Genomic DNA, 16,489 nt, shown 5'->3' on the forward strand with positions numbered 1-16,489 from the left:
GGGCCGCGCCGCCCCGGGGCACCATGGGAGCTGTAGTCCCGCCCGCGGCCCCCCCCATCCCCGCCGAGCCCTCTCCTCGGGACAGCGGCCGCGACCCGGCCCCGGCTCCATCCCCGTTCCGCAGCCGGCGACGGGGATGTGGCCTGCCGCGGCGGGGAGAGCGGCGGCGGCGGCCCGGGAGGCCGCAGGGCTGCGGTGAAGCCTTGCCCCGCGGCGGGCCCGGGCGCGGCTTGCGGCTGGCAGCCCTGGCAGCGAGGGCCCCCGGCCCGGGGAGCCCGGGGAGCGGGCGGAGCCGGCGCTGCTGCCGCTCTCCTGGCAGGGAGCTGCACCGGGCAGCCGTGTGGGAGCGTCTGTGTGCTTTGCCTCAGCCCCCAGCCACAGCTCGACCCGAAGGTCTGCTGCCAAGGGCCGGGCACTGGGGCACTGCTGGCTCACCCCGGTCACGGGCTTTTCCGAGCTACAACTTCCCCCTCGGGGTGACTCAGTGGCAGATGCTGGCGGTGGCGGGGGACAGGCAGGGGTCACTCATGTGTGACCGAGCCTGGGGCTCCAGCTGCATACGCTGAGCAGCTCCTGCCTGGCCCTAAGCAGCACCGAGCGGTACAGTGAAAAGCCAGACCAGAAATACGTTATTTCTCAGCCTGGAGAGGAGAATTTTAATTGGGATATATTTTAATCAGAACGTTGGGGCCATATACCCTCTGTGGTCAGAGCTGATAAGCCCCCAGCTTTGGGACAGGTCCTGGAACTGGGTCCCACCCCTGCCACGCTGGCTGCCAAAAGCCCTTTTCCTTTGCCCCACATCCAGTGGCCCCAGTCCTGAGGCGCCCTCTCTGCCAGGTGTCCCATCACCCCAGGAGGACGCGGCTCAGGCTGGCGCCGCTCCCACCGCCAGGCTGGTCACAGGCAGTGCTGGAGGCAGGGGCACGCCACCCTCTGCACCCCACCCTGCAGGGAGGCATTGGCCAGCGTGAGGAGGGGGCCATGGGGCAGGGCCCGGCCAGTTGCCATGCTAGCCACCTCCCCTGGCAGGAGAGCCCGGCTCCAGAGCACGAAGCCAGCCAGGTGACCCACAAAAGCTTCTGTGGTGCCCAAGTCCCTGCCAGGGTGGTCCTGCTCCCAGCCCAGCACCAATGAGCCACCAGCTGGAATTTCATAGCCCTGCTGGAAGCCAGAGCCAGCAGCCAGCACCCGCCTGTCCACGTAGAAGCGGTACTGGCCCTGGCCAGAGGACCAGGTGAGGCAGAGATGGTGCCATTTGCCATCCAGAAGTGGCATTACTGGGAGCTCCCGAAAATGCCTGTTCCTGATGACAAAGTGCACGGAGCGTGGGAGGTCCCTGTCACAGCCATGCACAGCCAGCTCCCTGCTGCCGTTCTGGGTGGTGTAGGAGAGGAGGCCACCGAGGCAGGAGGCTGGGGTGGCCAGCCAGGCACAGAGCGACAGCTCCTGCAGCCCCTGGTGCAGCCCTGGCTTCAGGATGGCCACACGCTCAGCGGAGGTGTTGGGGAAGAGCAGGACAGCACCAGTGCGGCAGGCTGGGGAGGTGGACACTGGGGCAGGGGGCCTGTACCTACCCTCTCCTGGCTGCTGGGGGGCCAGTGGCTGCTCCTGGGGGACTGTAGTCATGGTGGGGAGCGCCGATGCCATGACTTGGGCTCCTGGTGCTGCATCACAAAGGTTCTCTGCATCCTTCCCGGGTGTTCCACCAGGCCTGGCATGGGCTGGCAGCCAGTGCCCTGCCTCCTGCCAGCGTTGCTGCCACCGCCGCCTTGCCTTTGGGCGCCGAGGGCTGGGAGGGCTGGGGGCCACCCAGCTCTGCGGCTCCCACTCCAGCTGGCTGCCCCAGCTCTGGGCAGTGGCTGGCAGGCTGTGCACCTTGGTGCCAGCCTCCACCAGTGTACCCAGTGGGTGAGTGAGTGGGCAGTGTGGTGGGTTCAGGGCACCCACTGTCCCCTCCAGTTGCTTCAGCCTGCGGTGCAGCCGCTGGCTGGTGGTGGCCAGGTGGGCCAGCTTGGTGCCCAGGGCAGCCCGGGCAGCCGCAGCTGCCTCTGCCTGCTCTGCCAGTGCTTGGAAGCGTCCATCGATGTTGTAGGAGATGTTGTAATTCCTGGCGATGCTCTGGAGATGGCTTAGTGTCACCTCCTGGAGCCGGCGGAAACTGCAGAGGAGTGGGACGAGGCGGGGTGAACCCACATCCCTGTGCCAGGCCCCCACAACCCCCAGCCTGGCCCAAAAGACTGAGTGCCCCCCTGGCACAGGCCAGGCTGGGCCCCCTCCCCGCCCCCGCACACCCACCTGTTCCTCCAGCCGCCGCAGCCGCAGGAGCAGGGGGCCAGAGCGGGTCACAGGCCCGAGTGCCTGGGTCAGGCCACCCTGCAGGGTGGCAGCAAGGAGCAGGCAGAGGGGCAGCGCTGTCCCCGCCATGCTGCTGCCGGACACTTGATGCCTGCACGGCAGGGCCAGCCCTGCCCCCGTGGTGTCCGTCCCCCCCCCCCCGCGGCGCACCATGATGAGATCTGCAGGCAGTGCTGGCGTGCCCTAGCTGCCGCCAGCTCCTGGGCTCCCGGCCCTGCTGCCCTGGGCCAGGCACTGTGGGGGCGGTTGGCCCGGCTCAGGAGCTGCCTGGGGCTCTGGCTGCCCGGGTCAGGGGCCAGGCAGGGATGCTGAGCCCTGGGGCGGGGAAGGGTGTTGTGGGGATCCCTGGGCACACAGCCCTGGTGGGCCCAACCATGTGGGACAGCTCCTGGAGGGCAGCAGGGTGAGGAGTCTCAATAGTTAATATTGGGTGCAGGACAGGGTGGGCAGGTGGGACAGGCAGAGCAGGGCAGGCAGGATGGTGCAGGCAGGGCAGGGTTGGTATGGTGGTGTGGGCAGAGTGGGCAGGGCAGTGCAGGCAGGGGAGGCAACGCAGGGAAGGGAAGGGTAGTGCAGGCAGGGGAGGCAAGGTGGTGCAGGCAGGGCAGCGCAGGCAGGGCAGGGCAGGGCAGGCAGGGCAGGGCAGGCAGGGCAGGCAGGGCAGGGCAGGGCAGGGCAGGGCAGGCAGGGCAGGCAGGGCAGGGCGGGGCAGGGCGGGGCAGGCGGGGCAGGCAGGGCAGGCAGGGCAGGGCAGGGCGGGGCAGGCAGGGCAGGCAGGGCAGGGCAGGGCAGGCAGGGCAGGGCAGGGCAGGGCAGGGCAGGCAGGGCAGGCAGGGCAGGGCAGGGCAGGCAGGGCAGGCAGGGCAGGGCGGGGCAGGGCGGGGCAGGGCGGGGCAGGCGGGGCAGGCAGGGCAGGCAGGGCAGGGCAGGGCGGGGCAGGCAGGGCAGGCAGGGCAGGGCAGGGCAGGCAGGGCAGGGCAGGGCAGGCGGGGCAGGGCAGGGCAGGGCAGGCAGGGCAGGCAGGGCAGGGCAGGGCAGGCAGGGCAGGGCAGGGCAGGCAGGGCAGGCAGGGCAGGGCGGGGCAGGGCGGGGCAGGGCGGGGCAGGCAGGGCAGGGCAGGGCGGGGCAGGCAGGGCAGGCAGGGCAGGGCAGGGCAGGCAGGGCAGGGCAGGGCAGTCTGGGGCGCGCGGGCCACCAGGGGGCGGCAGCACGTGCGCGCCGCAGCACCGGCCGTAGACGGCGCTGCGGGGCAGGGCGGGGCGGGGCGTGTGGGGCGGGGCGGGGCGGTGACGCGCGGCCGAGGCCCCGCCCCGTACCCTTGACGCGACGGCAGAAGATGGCGGCGGTGGGGACCCTTGGCCGCCGCATTGCCCGGTCAGGTGCGCCCGGCCCCGCGGGCGGGGTGGCCCCGCGTCCCTCCGTGTCCCTCTTCCGGGGGGTCAGCGTGTCCCTACGGCCCCTCCCCGTGTCCCCCGGCGTGGTCGGGGTGTCCCCGCGCCCTCCCTCAATGAGCCAGTTTGTCCCCCGTGTGCCCCGCCGTGGGTCAGGGTGTCCCGGTGCCCCCTCTCAGTGCGCCAAGGTGTCCCCGCGTCCCCCCCGCCGTGGGTCAGGGTGTCCCGGTGCCCCCTCTCAGTGCGCCAAGGTGTCCCCGCGTCCCCCCCGCCGTGGGTCAGGGTGTCCCGGTGCCCCCTCTCAGTGCGTCAAGGTGTCCCCGCGTCCCCCCCGCCGTGGGTCAGGGTGCCCCACGCTCCCCCTCAGTGTGTCGGGGTGTCCCCGTGTCCCCACCCTGTCCGTGCAGGGCAGTTCTGGGCAGCACACCCCACACCCGGGGGGCTGTGCCCTGCCCGCCCCTACCTGCTTCTGTCCCCCCAGGCGTGCTGCCCCTCTGCCACCGGCCGGCGTGGGGCACAGCCGCCCGGCAGCCCCCCGGCCCCCGGCTGCCCCCCGGCCTCCCGCGCGCCCCGAGCCGAGCCTTCAGCAACAACAAGATCCTGGTGGAGCTGGACGAGAGCTCAGGTACGGTGGGCAGCCCCTCTGCGGTGTCACCCTCAACCCACGGGGCGTTGTGGGGCACAGGCAGCGCCCCTTCCCTGCCTGCCCCATGGCACGCGTGGCCCTGGGCTTGGAAAGCCACCAAAGCCCCAATGTCCCAGTGTGAGCTGCTTAGGACCCGCTGGGGGACAGGCGTCCCACCGGTGGCGGGCACTTCAGGTGGCTGGGTACTGCTTGGGTGCCGTGGGCAAACCCTAGCCGTCACCGTGGGCAGACCTTGTGCCCTGTCCCCTGCCTGTGCATCGTGCCCTCTGCAGGGTCCCAGCTTTGGGGACCTGGTGGAGTGGCAGGCGCTTCTTCAGGGAGCAGCTGCTGGGGATTTCTGTGTCCGACTGCCAGGAATAGTTGTCATGGGGCCAGGTCCCTGCACCGAACAAAGGTTGCCTCTTCTTCCTTTGGCTGCCAGGCCCCTGGGTGCATCCTCACGCTGCCGTCCCCAGCCTAGGCAGGACTGCAGCACGCAGACAAAGCACTCAGTGAGGGCCTTTCGGGGCACAGTCGCACCGTTTGGAAGGGGACAGGGGTTCGGAGCCCTTCCCGTGGTGCTGGCCAAGGTGGCAGTGCTGCTGGCAGGCTCGGAAAGGTGTGTGTTCCCCTGGGCGGGGGATGCTTGCTGTGATAGAAGCTGGAGGCTCAGTGTTATCCGTTGAGCTCAGAAGGAAAGGAACTGCTGGGCAGCATGACCCCAAAGTGGCTGGGGTTTGGGACACATGATGTGCCACCACACACATGCTTGTTCGTAGAATCACAGAATGGTTTGGGTTGCAAGGAACCTTAAAGATCACCTAGTTCCACACCCCCCACCAGCCCAGGTTGCTCCCAGCCCCGTCCAGCCTGGCCTTGGACATGCCGGGGATGGGGCACCCACAGCTGCTCTGGGCAGCCTGGGCCAGCGCCTCAGCACCCTCACAGTGCGGAATTTCTTTTTTCTCTCTCATTTAAATCTACCCTCTTTCAGTTTAAAGCCATTCCCCCCTGTCCTGCAGTCTGTCCTCAGCTTTCTTGTAAGCCCCCTTTAGGCGCTGGCAGGCTGCTGTAAGGTTTCCCGGGAGCCTTCTCTTCTCCAGGCTGAACCACCCCAGCTCTCTCAGCCTGTTTGCACAGCAGAGGGGCTCCAGCCTCTGAGCATCTTTGTGGCCTCCTCTGGACTCGCTCCAACAGGTCCATGTCCCCCTTACAGTGGGGGCCCCTGAGCTGGACGCAGTGCTGCAGGTGAGGTCTCACGAGAGCAGAGCAGAGGGGGACAGTCACCTCCCTCGACTTGCTGGCCACACCACTGGTGATGCATCCGAGGATGTGGTTGGCTTTCTGGGCTGCCAGCGCATGTTGTCAGGCCGTGCTGAGCTTCTCGTCCATCAGCACCCCCAAGTCCTTCTCCTGAGGGCTGCTCTCCATTCATTCTCCACTCAGCTTGTATTGATACTGAGGGGTGCACCAACCCAGGTGCAGGACCTTGCACTTGGCCTTGTTGAACTTCGTGAGGTTCACGCAGCCCCATCTCTTAATCCTGATGCTCCATATTCACCACTGGCTGAGTGAGCCCAGCTTGTGGGCAGATCTGGGCAAAGGCAGGGCCATGCTATTGGCCCTGCTGTTCTGGTGGCTTTTTGAAGAGCCGGGGGTGGAAAGACATGATCTGGGTGAGTAGGGAAACAGGGAGGCAGGTGAAGCTCCCCTGGGCAAGGCAATGTGTGCTGCTGTGGTAGAAGGTTCTGATGTCTATCTTTACCATGGCACAGGCGTCGCCACAATGAAGTTCAAGAGCCCCCCAGTCAACAGCCTCAGCCTGGACTTCATCACCGAGTTTTGCATAAGCCTGGAGAAGCTAGAGAATGACCGGACCTGCCGGGGTGTGATCTTTACATCCGTACGTGTTGTCCTGTGCTTGGGTGCAGACTGGGGGGCGATTTGGCAGGCATGTGTGCAATTCCCTCGCTCATGCTTGGTCTCTTGGCTCCCTGGTCACTGGCATGGGAAGGCCAGGAGGCAGCTTTGACCAGCTCTGAAAGGAGAGGCAGGGGCTCTTGGATGAGCTGTGCTCGTTCTTCTCTGCACTTCTCTAGCAGAACAACCACCAAGTATTGTCATTGTCTTTGAAATTAGAGCTACTTGTCTGCAAACCTGACACATCCCTTGAGATCTCTTGAACTGCCTGGAGGTAGCTGCTAGAAGATGCCAGTGCTTGTTTTCAGTTGAGATGTGGGTATGAGGTGGTGCGTGGGAATGGGACAGGACAGGTTTTGTGCTGCGTGGCTGATGTACCCACACAGGGAAGTTATGCTGCACCTGCACAGGGAAATTGTGCTGCAAGTGAAGAGTTGCAGCCCTGTGGGCCATGCTGATGGAATGATCCAGGCTGTGGGACAACTGGGAAGATTGTTTCAGAACCCCAAAAGACCTTGGTTTATGTCATATTTAATTATCACTTTCCCTTTCTTCAGGCTGCCAGACCAAGTGCATTAGAGGGCTAAAGGGTCATCCCTGAGCAGTGACACTAAGTGACGTTTGTATTTTCCTGATTCCAGGCAGTCCCCAAAATCTTCTCATCTGGCCTGGACATCACCGAGATGTGTGGGAAGAGCACGGAGCACTATGCCGAGTTCTGGAGAGCCGTGCAGGAGATGTGGCTCCGGCTGTATGGCTCCAATATGGTCACTGTCGCTGCAGTCAACGTATGTCCTTTAGATCCGCCTTCCTAGTCGCCCCGCATGGTCTGTCGCTTGCTGCTGCTTGTTTGCACTGCGTGGGCAAGGACAGCCAAAAAGTCAGCCTTGTCAGTGTTGAAACAAATACAGGAATGTATTCGCTGGGAGGTCTTGGCAAAGTACATGTCTGTCAGTTCAGCACGCTGGGGTGTGGGAAGGTATGGAAGTGTGGGATGTTGCAGGCTCCATGGAAGCTGCAGGCGCTGCTGGGGTATAGCAGCATTTTGGCTGCGGTGGGGAGCTTGCACAGCACCCATGTCCTGCCGATGGAGGCTGAGGTGCCCTTGGCAGTGTTTTGTGCAGCAAGGGCCATACCCTGCCCCAAGAACTCAGCTAGGAGTCTGTCCTCCAAGTCGAAGGACCAGGAGGAGGGCTGTGGACCAGTGGTAGAGCCCAGAGGGGCGTTGATGGCAGACGAGTACCCCAGAAGCCGAGCAGCTGATGGAGGAGTCCAAAGGATGCCTGTCACATGCTCACCGGTTGCTGTCCTGGACAAGGCTCATAGGGGTTGCCAGGGGTCACTTGCTTGGCTGTTGCACTGCTTTGCTAGAGGGCAGGAGGTGAAGGCAGCCATGCAGCACCACAAGGGCTTGTCCTCAGCCCTGTAGGCAGCGATGCTTGGGGCGGTGCAGTTTGTCTTGAGCCCTTTTTCACCTGGTTTTGCTCCTCCAGCTGTGGTTCTTGGCCAGCAGTGAAGTGCCATCTGAATGTCTGTGGATGGGTTGTTACCTGCTTGGTGTCTTGGTTTTGTTTTTCAGTGTGGTGCCGCTTTGGCAGCTCATGGTTCTGTGTCTGTCCGTAAACTGTCTCTGAAGGCAGCTGAGCCTCTGAGCGGCTTCCCACCGGTGTCCTGTGGAGGGCTAAGCAAGCAGCGAGCCGTAGCAAAGATGGTCACAAATGGAAGTTTTATAGACAGGTGGTGTTACAAAGACAGAACCATTTCTGTGACATTTAGGGTTACAAACTCAACAAGTGTTAAAAACTCATACAGGGTTACAAGAAAATGCTGTAGCAAATCTCCACTGCAGGGTTTGTAGCCCAAATAGCACAGATCAATTATCTAGATTTCCACACTGGAAAATGCAAGAAACAAAGGGCTTGAAAACTGAAAGGGTAAACCTCGGTAAACCTATCAGAAATCTTTAGGGCTGTTTCAAATAAGGTAATCAGAGACTTGGGGGACATCTGCTCTGTTGCCCTGTGTCTTCCCAGCTCTGGAGGAAACAGTGAGGCCGGAGGCGCAGGGATGTTTGTAACCACGACCTAGACTCACTCCTGCCTTCTCTTTGCCAGGGGTCCAGCCCGGCGGGAGGCTGTCTCATTGCCTTGACATGTGACTACAGAATCATGGTGGACAACCCCAAATTCAGCATTGGCCTGAATGAAGCCCAGCTGGGCATCGTGGCTCCCTTCTGGTAGGCCAGCGCCTCGCAATTTTAGTGTCACGTGTAGGTCTCAAAAAAGAATTAATCTTCAAGGAGTTTCTTAATCAGTTTTAACTGGCCGCTGAGAGGTAGCGTCACGTGTCAGTGATCAGGTAGCTGCAGGAGACAGCACCTCATTTCTCCATCCTGTCCTGCAGGTATGTGAAAAGCTTTCAGGCTGCACAGTGTCCTCATGTGTTTCACCAATGAGGACCTCAGTTCTGACTCTGCAGTCAAGTCTGGGACTACTGCTGGGAGATCTCCATGGCCAGGCTCAGTCTGGGAATATGCTTTTCCCTGGATACACACTGTGCACCTGCAAAACCCCATAGCTGTGGAGCTCTCTGAAAGCATAGGGACACTAATATACTAAGATGCAGGCCCTTGCTTGCCCTGAGAACGTGTAAATGTGCTGTTGGCAAGGAGCTTTCATATTGCAGCAAGTGGGCACAGGTGGGACCTGTGCATTGAGGGTAAATAAAGCAACTCTCGTGGAGAGGAGAGGGAACTCTTCTGGGGTAGTACCAAAAATGGCTCTGCTCACCTGACTTTGCACAGTATGACTGAACCTGTAGCTGCTCAGAGACCCCTCCTGGGGAGTGGGACCAAGTGTGCTCTTAGCTTCGGTGTCTGGGTGCAGCTGCCACTGGCTGTTTCTTTCTCTGACTGGGTTTTCCTGCCATCTCTTCTAGGTTTAAGGACACATTTGTGAATGTTGTGGGACACCGAGTTGCTGAACGCTCCCTCCAGCTGGGCTCCCTCCACCCTGCAGCTGAGGCCCACAAGTTTGGCCTTGTGGACGAGCTGGTGCCAGAGGAGAAGCTCCAGGAGAAGGCTGCGGCTGTTATGGCACAGTGGCTGGCCCTTCCCGGTAAGGGTAGCACCTCTGGCAGAGGAAGAGGGGATCTGATCTGGGTGGGAGGGACAGGTTCTGGGGCTGGCTCCCAGCAGGTACCTAACAGTTTCTATTTAAAGGGAAGGTGTGGATGGCTGGGAGGCAGGAAGGCTCAGCACAAGGTTCCCGCAGCCTTGGGCTAACAGAGACAGGTTTGCCAGTGGCCCTGTGCAGGAGGACACTGTGCTGGGTGTGTAGGGCACATGGCTCCAGCTCGGCTCACCCTGCCAGCCCTGCTGAGTCAATCTGGAGGAGCCTGAGCTCCAGATACAAGCTGAAACTGTGTCTGTCAGTGGAGGTGTTATCCAGGAAAGCTGCCATGGAGTGGAGGGAACAGGCTGAGCGAGAGTGCCTGGGTGGCTGCCAGTCCGCCTTTGTGGTCTGGATCAACTCTCAGCACTCTGCTGAGCTGGGGCTGGCGATGGGGGCAGGAGGACAGACAGCAAGCACAGATGTCACAAGCATGTTTGGGCTGCTCTGTGACTGGCAGCACATGGTTCCTGGGCTGGGAGGGGGCTGTCCGCCGGCCAGGGCTAGATCTGAGCTATCCCATCCCATGCCACCTCCTGAGTGCTGCAGGGGTGTGCAACTACGTGTCACACTTCAGCTGCACTTTCTGTAGAAATCTGAACAAAACTGTGCAGAAATGGACGGCTCCTAGGGCTGTCACTCTGTGTCCCAGCCTTGGAAGAGTGTCCCTAAACAGCTCTGTCTCCTGCTGTCCTGGTATTAGTGGCACCTCGGCCCCCAAGATCAGGGAGCACATTTCAACTGTGCTCTCTCCTGGCTTGGCACCATGCAGATCCTTCCCCAGAGCCCTAATCAGAGCCAGGAGGAGTCTGTCCAGGTAAAGGTGTCTGTAGCAGACAGACCTGGAGCTCTAGGGCATGGGGTGGCTGGTCAGCATTTCACTGTCACGGCTGAAGCACGCTGAGAGCATGCTTGCAACTTCTGTGCAACATCATTGCACATGGTTCTGTACGCGTGTGAGCAGGTGTGTGCTCAAGCTTCTGTCAGCTCCAGCAGCCAGCGCTGCTCCAGCAGCATCCACGTATTTGTGCGGAACAGCACAGGCCCCGCGCCTGCTGCTGGGATGAGCTCGAGGGGACAGCGCTGCTGGCTGTTGTACGGCATGTTTGGCACGAGCGGACTGTCTTGTGAGGGGTTTGGGTGTGGGAGCCTAGAGCCAGAGCAGTTTCAAATAACGGAGAATTTTGTTTAGTTACTGCTGTCCTGAGCCCGGTGGTGTGTACTGGGGTGGGGGGCTGGGCTCTGGAGGGCACAAAGAGAAGGAGGTGCACAACTGTCTGTCATCTGTCCCAGCAGATCAGTCATTTCCCCGCTGAGTGGTACAGATCATAATTTATTGTATGACAATTTATCCAGTTCAGCTTCCAGCCGGTGGGTTTTTCTCACACCTTTCCCTGCTGGTTCAAAGAGCCCTTTGGTGTGCAGTACTTCCCCATTTGGAGGCACCTGCACGTGGTGGCAGTGGCTGAGAGCTGGTCAGGGGTGAGGACTGTGCGTGTTCCTCATCCTTGCTCTCCGCAGACCATGCCCGTCAGCTCACCAAGTCCATGATGAGGAAGGCAGTGTTGGATCGCCTGGTTGCTCACCGGGAGGAAGACATTCAGAACTTCATCAGTTTCATTTCAAAAGAGTCCATCCAGAAGTCACTTCGCATGTACATGGAGATGCTGAAGAAGAAGAAGAGCTGAGGAGCCAGCCTCCCAGGGTGCAGTCCCAGGAGTTCGAGTGACTCTCCAAAACACTGCAGGAGCTGTAGACTTGCACAGTGAAGCCGTCTGCAGTGTCAGCAACTGGTGCGCTGCCGGCTCCCATGGCTGCCCCAACCACCCCTTCCCCTTAGTCCCTGTAGAGTGCCTGACACCACCGCTGCCTTTCCCGAGAGTGGAGAGAGCTGTCTGCTCAGCTCCCCCGAGGAACGGACAGGGAGAGGGTCTTGACACCGCTGTGGCCCAAGCCTGCCGGTCCTTGGATATCCTCCCTCCTATCCAACAGCTAATTGTGAAATGAGATTTGTCAATAAAGTCTTTGATGAGGTAGGAGATGGATGCTTCGTTCCCCAGCCTGCCTGTGGTCACCTCTTCCTGGCTGGTGTCTCTGGGCTCTGGTTCGTCGTGGGTTGGGGGAGCTCTGCTGTGAGCCGCATGGGCTGGGGGGTCTGGGCATGGCTGGCTGTGACCCTTCTCCGGACCGGGACCCAGAGCAGCCCACGCACAGGGCTCATGGAAGGGGCTGCAGGGAGTGCCTTCACGGGGGTTGGTGGTGGGAGCTGGAGCTGGATCGTGGTCAGTGGCCGTAGGAGGAGCTCAAGCCATCAGCTTCACCTCAACTGGGTAGTGGTCACTGACTGCCAGAGCCTGGAGGAGGGCGAGAGGCAGGGAGGTGTGACACAGGGCTTTGGAGAGCCCCTCACTGTGCTAGTGGAGCCAGCAGGGTGGCTGTGATCGCCCTGCCAGAACCTTCTGCGGGTTGGAGGGGGACACAATGTCCCCGACCCCAAGACACTTGACACACAAGGCACCAGTTTTGGCACTTCTCATGGAGAGATGCCCAGGCATGGCCTGGGGCAGGTGCTGTCAGGGGGGTGCCTGCCCTCTGAGACCCCCGTGTCTCACTTGGGAGCTCTGTGCCAGCTATGGGCGGTTGCAGGTTGGCTTGGATTGCCCCAGGCCCTGCCATCCTGCCCATTAAAGGCCACAAAACCCCCCGCGCATCTCATCTTTTCCCCACAGGGACAGGCAGTGACCCCAAATCCACCTGGGTCACCTGTCACCCCGAGCTCCCTGTTAGCTGGCTGCAGGCTGCCGTGTCCCTGGAGGCACATGCCTTACGCAGGAGCAGTGCTGGCATCCCAGCAGGCAGGTGCTGGGCAGGGGCACGCGTGCTGAAGCTGGAGCCAGCTTGGTCTGCTGCCAGAGCTGCTTCAACCCCATCTTTGAGCTGATACTTAAAATTTTGGCAGCTGTATGGCTGTGCCACGTTGCCAAATCCCGAAGAGATGCCAGCAGCCCTGCAGCCAGCGCTGCTCAGCTTTGGTGCGTTTGTGCCCTGCGTTTGCGAGCCCGGCTCACCTCCTCCTGCTCCAGCTGGAAAGCGCGCTGGAAGTTGTAGACAGCAGCTGAATTTGGCACGATGCTTCTCTTCAGCTTGGTGCCACACACCACGATCCTGCCAGGGAGACACGGGCGGTAGGTCCTGCTCCGGCCCCTGCACTCAGCCGCTGGTGGTGTGGGACGGGCAGGGGGGCTCTGGGGTGCCGGGGAGGGGGACAGGGGTGCCATCGTGGTGCTCACCTGTCATAGGCACAGTCTGACTTCCCCACGGTGGTGTCGGTGCCGTCGGGGAGCAGCCACTTGAAGATGTCGCTGGTGCGCAGGCGGATGGCTGACCAGTCACTTGGCTGGATGTAGGCGCAGTCAGCATTGAAGTCCCCCAGGAACATGATGTTCTGCAGCAGGGAGATGGGGGGGTTCGTGGTGGCTGGGAAACAGGGCTGTCCCCAACACCCTCTCCCATGACGGTCAGCCCAGGGTGCTGGGGCACCTCCATGGCAGGGGGCAGGGCAGGAGTAGGGTCCCCATCCCAGTACCCTTGCACCAGCCCTGATAGCCTTGGAGCAGGGACACAGCCTGGGCTGAATAGTCCCCGGGGCTCAGCGCCCACCCTAGGTACCACCCCAGTGTTGGTGACACTCACGTCGGTCCCCCACTTGCTGATGATGGCCAGGTAGACATCGTAAAGCGCATCAATCTCGGCGACAGCATTGTGCGGGGCTGAGTGCAGCGGCACCAGCACAAACTCCCCCACCTCTGCCAGGGGAGAGAGATGTCAGCTCTGTGGCCACCCCATGCCACCATTCAGGGCCACTAGTCCCCCTGCTTACTGGTGTGTGGTGCCGAGACCCTCAGGATGAATGGCTCCCGGCTGAAGACATCCTGGGGGTCCTCATATTGGTAGGTGTCCACCACAGATACAACATCTGTCCTGTGAGACCAAAGGGATTGTGACTGGGGCTTGGCACAGCCCTTGTGTCCCCTCCGTGGTGCCAGTGGCCCCGCAGTGCTGCCGGACAGGCAGCAGCGTGCCCAGCCCCATTACCTGTAGATGAAGAGGTACATCTCTTTGTAGTTTTCCCGTCCCAGGGGGCCACTGATCTCATAGTCATATGGTGACGTGGACATGCTGCGGAGATGCAAAGGCAGGATAGTGACTTGGCTGGCACCAGTGACATGACTGGCACTGTCCTGCGGTGGCCTCAGCATGACCAGGGGCTGGGCAGCTGTGGAGTTGGCACCAGTCATTTCTGCTCTGCTGTCCCCTCCCAATGAGCCACCGTGTCCCAATGTGGGGTAACATGGGGTGTAGTGGCTCCGAGCCACCCTGCTGTCCCCACCACCCTGGGGTGGCTCCTTGGGCACGGCAGGATGCAGGTCAGCTCCTGCCACCCCTTTCTCTGCAGGGATGCTCCTCACCTTCATTTGCAGCAAAGCTAAATTAGGTTAATGAGCAGCCCAGGGCCCAGCGGAGCCTGGCGTCACCCTGCCTGCCTTGGTGCTTTGTGACCTTGCTGGAGGGGACACCAAAGGGGCAAGGACAGGGGCTGGGCATACCTGCTCAGGAGCACTCACCGCCTTTCAACAAGGCAGCAGCAGCCTCTGCCTGTACCCTCCCCCAAAACAAGGTCAGCACCCAGCTGGTGGGGGGCTGCCAACCTGCGGTGCCCCATTTTACCCACCCCAGCAGCCACTTTTCCTCCTGGGGGACCCAAGCCGCTTGCTTCAGAGCATCACCTGCCACTGGGTCCATCCTGGGGGCCCCTGTCACCTGTAGGGTCTTGGGGTGCTGGGGGGCTGCCTGCCCCCTTCATCCCCCATCTCACCTCTGCCCAGCCCTGTTATATTTTGGAGACAGAGCTTGCCAGAGCTGTAGCTCCTTTCCACCCTGTGTGCTCCCATGGGATTGCAGCTTTCAGAGGGGGTTTGTGCCACTTGTATCCCCCTTCCTCTCCCCAGATTATTCCTGGTGGCTTTTTCAGTGCCTGCTCAAAGCTTCATCCCCAGCACTTTTCCCCTACTCCCCTTTCCAAAAACAAACCCTCTGCTGACAGACGACTTTTTTTTTTTGCCTTTTATTGCTTTGGCAGCTTGGCTTTTTCCCTGCTCCGCCCAGGCGCTCCCGGCTCCAGCCCCACTCATACCTGTTGAGCTGCTCCATGAGCTCGGTGACAGCGCTGAGGTCGGAGTCGCGCACCTCCTGCACCAGCACCACGTCGTAGCGGCGCAGGATCTGCAAGGCCGAGAGGGATGGCAATGGTGAGACAGAGCCTGCCACTGTCTCCCATCCATCTCCCAGCTGGCCACCCTGACATGGTGCTGGGTGCAGCACCATGGGGACCCACATGTCCCTCGGTGCTGGGGCAGGTGTCCCCACAGAGGGCTCAGAGGGACCACAGGGTGTCCCTGACACCCCACCTTGGTCCCCACCAAGACTTCATCCACCCAGGGCATCCTCAGCACTGGGACACCATCCCATCCATGGCCACGTCCCCACGTGCCCCTGGCGCAGGAGCACAGACACATTTTGGGTCTGCCCCAGCACACAGCCTGTCCCTGCGTGGCACCAGCCGCACTCACGCTGACGATGATGTCCGCCACTTCCTTGTTGGACATCTTGGTGTCACCGAACGCCTGGATGTTGAAGGCACCAACACGCAGTGTGGCGGTGGCTGGGCACAGGAGAGCCACAGCTAGCAAGGACAGTGACAGCACCATGGTCCCCATCCTGCCGGGAGGGATGCTGAGCCGTAGGGATGCAGCAATGAAAGCCAAACTTGGAAAACTGGATTTGAGGATAGCGAAAAAAAACCAACCGTGTAGGTCCTTCCTAAGTCCTGGTGTGCAACGGTGTGCCATGGTGGGCACTGCCTGGAGCAGCCCATGGAGCTGGCACAGGCTGTCTGCCCGCTCACGAGTCCCAGGGGAAGCTAAACCCAGTCCCGCTGCGGTGAGTTCGCCCAGCAGTGCCGCTGCCACCCCTGGGATCGCCCAGCTCCACTCCCTGCCAGGATGTCTCCATCGCCCACCAGCCCCAGTCACTGCCACCGGCACCCCGAGAGCTGCTCCACATCTGTAGATCTGATCACAGCCCCCACTGTCAGGATAAGGGAGTGACTCCTCATCCCAGCTCGTCTCAGCCCATCCCAGTCCCTCCCTGTTCACAGCTGAAGATGCTGAGTGCAGATCCATCCTTACCTTGCTGAGTGGGCAGCACCTCTGCCCTCCCGGCAGCAGGACGGGCGGCTTTATTCCCAGTGGAGGTGCCGGCAAAGCAGGATGAGTCGGACACCCCCGTGGGGGTTTTGGCACAGCTCTGGGCTCCTTCCCACGTTGGGAAACCAAACCCCGACGGGGCAGCAGGGTGGGGCCAGCATAGCCACCCTGTGCCGATGCTGCGAGGGGCGGCCGGGGAGGTGCGGTGGTGCTGGAGCACCCCAGCAGGGCCGGGTGGGCGCGTGGGACTCGGGGTGCTGCAGCTGGGGTGGTCCCTTGGGTCACAACACGTGGCACAGGGGCCAGGCAGGTGGCAAAGGGCGATGGCCTTAACGTGAGTGATTCAGACCGTGTAATTATAGGGGAGTGAAGGAAATGGTGGGGTGGCTGGGTCAGGCAGGCTGAGCACCGCCAGGCTCGGCAAGAGGGGGTGGCTGCAAACCCCTGCAGCAACCCCGGTGGTCACCCAGAACAGCCCCACCAGTGACCCAAAGCAGCCCCCGTTGTCACCTAACACAGCCCCACCGGTGACCCAAAGCAGCCCCCGCTGTCACCTAATGCAGCCCCACTAGTGACCCAAAGACAGCCCAGCGGAGCCAGTGTCCCCAGCACCAGCACACGGTGTCACCCCTGCTGCAGGGGTGCCCTGCCGGGGTGCCAGCCGCGGGGCAGGTAGGGAGGTGACAGCTGCTCATGCTGGGGCTTGACAGGCTCTTGCGTATGCCACCAGGTTTTGCATCCACACACCCTGTCACGGGA

The 16,489-nt window shown here is 61.8% G+C and overlaps 3 protein-coding genes across 4 annotated transcripts; 1 reads left to right on the plus strand and 2 right to left on the minus strand.

The window, feature by feature from the left end:
- Window positions 1–8: 8 nt before the first annotated feature.
- On the minus strand, window positions 9–2,427 carry PTX4 (pentraxin 4). The gene has a single exon (XM_056335085.1). It carries the CDS (start codon window positions 2,425–2,427, stop codon window positions 901–903), a length of 1,527 nt encoding a protein of 508 aa, XP_056191060.1. The 3' UTR covers window positions 9–900.
- Window positions 2,428–3,634: 1,207 nt separating this feature from the next.
- Window positions 3,635–11,500, plus strand: ECI1 (enoyl-CoA delta isomerase 1). Of its 2 annotated transcripts, none has more exons than XM_056337755.1 (7): window positions 3,635–3,737; window positions 4,231–4,374; window positions 6,150–6,277; window positions 6,936–7,082; window positions 8,409–8,530; window positions 9,232–9,410; window positions 10,986–11,500. In XM_056337755.1, exons 1-7 carry the CDS (start codon window positions 3,695–3,697, stop codon window positions 11,150–11,152), a joined length of 930 nt encoding a protein of 309 aa, XP_056193730.1. In that variant the 5' UTR covers window positions 3,635–3,694; the 3' UTR covers window positions 11,153–11,500. The 2 variants fall into 2 exon arrangements, with proteins under 2 accessions (XP_056193730.1, XP_056193731.1); XM_056337756.1 differs by lacking the exon at window positions 10,986–11,500 and adding an exon at window positions 10,821–10,975.
- Window positions 11,501–11,767: 267 nt separating this feature from the next.
- LOC130148684 (deoxyribonuclease-1-like 2) lies at window positions 11,768–15,241 on the minus strand. Its single transcript, XM_056337542.1, has 8 exons — window positions 15,095–15,241; window positions 14,659–14,747; window positions 13,560–13,643; window positions 13,345–13,445; window positions 13,158–13,270; window positions 12,755–12,909; window positions 12,533–12,629; window positions 11,768–11,818 (listed from the first exon to the last, which is right to left on the minus strand). Exons 1-8 carry the CDS (start codon window positions 15,239–15,241, stop codon window positions 11,768–11,770), a joined length of 837 nt encoding a protein of 278 aa, XP_056193517.1.
- Between the last annotated feature and the right edge of the window lie 1,248 nt (window positions 15,242–16,489).

Source organism: Falco biarmicus, chromosome 4, assembly GCF_023638135.1.
Source record: "Falco biarmicus isolate bFalBia1 chromosome 4, bFalBia1.pri, whole genome shotgun sequence".
In the NCBI taxonomy this organism is placed as follows: Eukaryota; Metazoa; Chordata; class Aves; order Falconiformes; family Falconidae; genus Falco; species Falco biarmicus.

What these genes read in the sequence shown, in the direction of transcription:
- LOC130148684 (XM_056337542.1), bottom strand. Translation starts at nt 15,241, where the DNA reads ATGGGGACCATGGTGCTGTCACTGTCCTTGCTAGCTGTGGCTCTCCTG. An exon ending in TGGCGGACATCATCGTCAGC is followed by an intron (nt 14,748 to 15,094) that starts GTGAGTGCGGCT and finishes TCGGCCTTGCAG; the next exon opens with ATCCTGCGCCGCTACGACGT. An exon ending in TCAGACTGTGCCTATGACAG is followed by an intron (nt 12,630 to 12,754) that starts GTGAGCACCACG and finishes TCTCCCTGGCAG; the next exon opens with GATCGTGGTGTGTGGCACCA.
- PTX4 (XM_056335085.1), bottom strand. Translation starts at nt 2,427, where the DNA reads ATGGCGGGGACAGCGCTGCCCCTCTGCCTGCTCCTTGCTGCCACCCTG.
- ECI1 (XM_056337755.1), top strand. Translation starts at nt 3,695, where the DNA reads ATGGCGGCGGTGGGGACCCTTGGCCGCCGCATTGCCCGGTCAG. An exon ending in CCGCCGCATTGCCCGGTCAG is followed by an intron (nt 3,738 to 4,230) that starts GTGCGCCCGGCC and finishes CTGTCCCCCCAG; the next exon opens with GCGTGCTGCCCCTCTGCCAC. An exon ending in ACAGTGGCTGGCCCTTCCCG is followed by an intron (nt 9,411 to 10,985) that starts GTAAGGGTAGCA and finishes TGCTCTCCGCAG; the next exon opens with ACCATGCCCGTCAGCTCACC.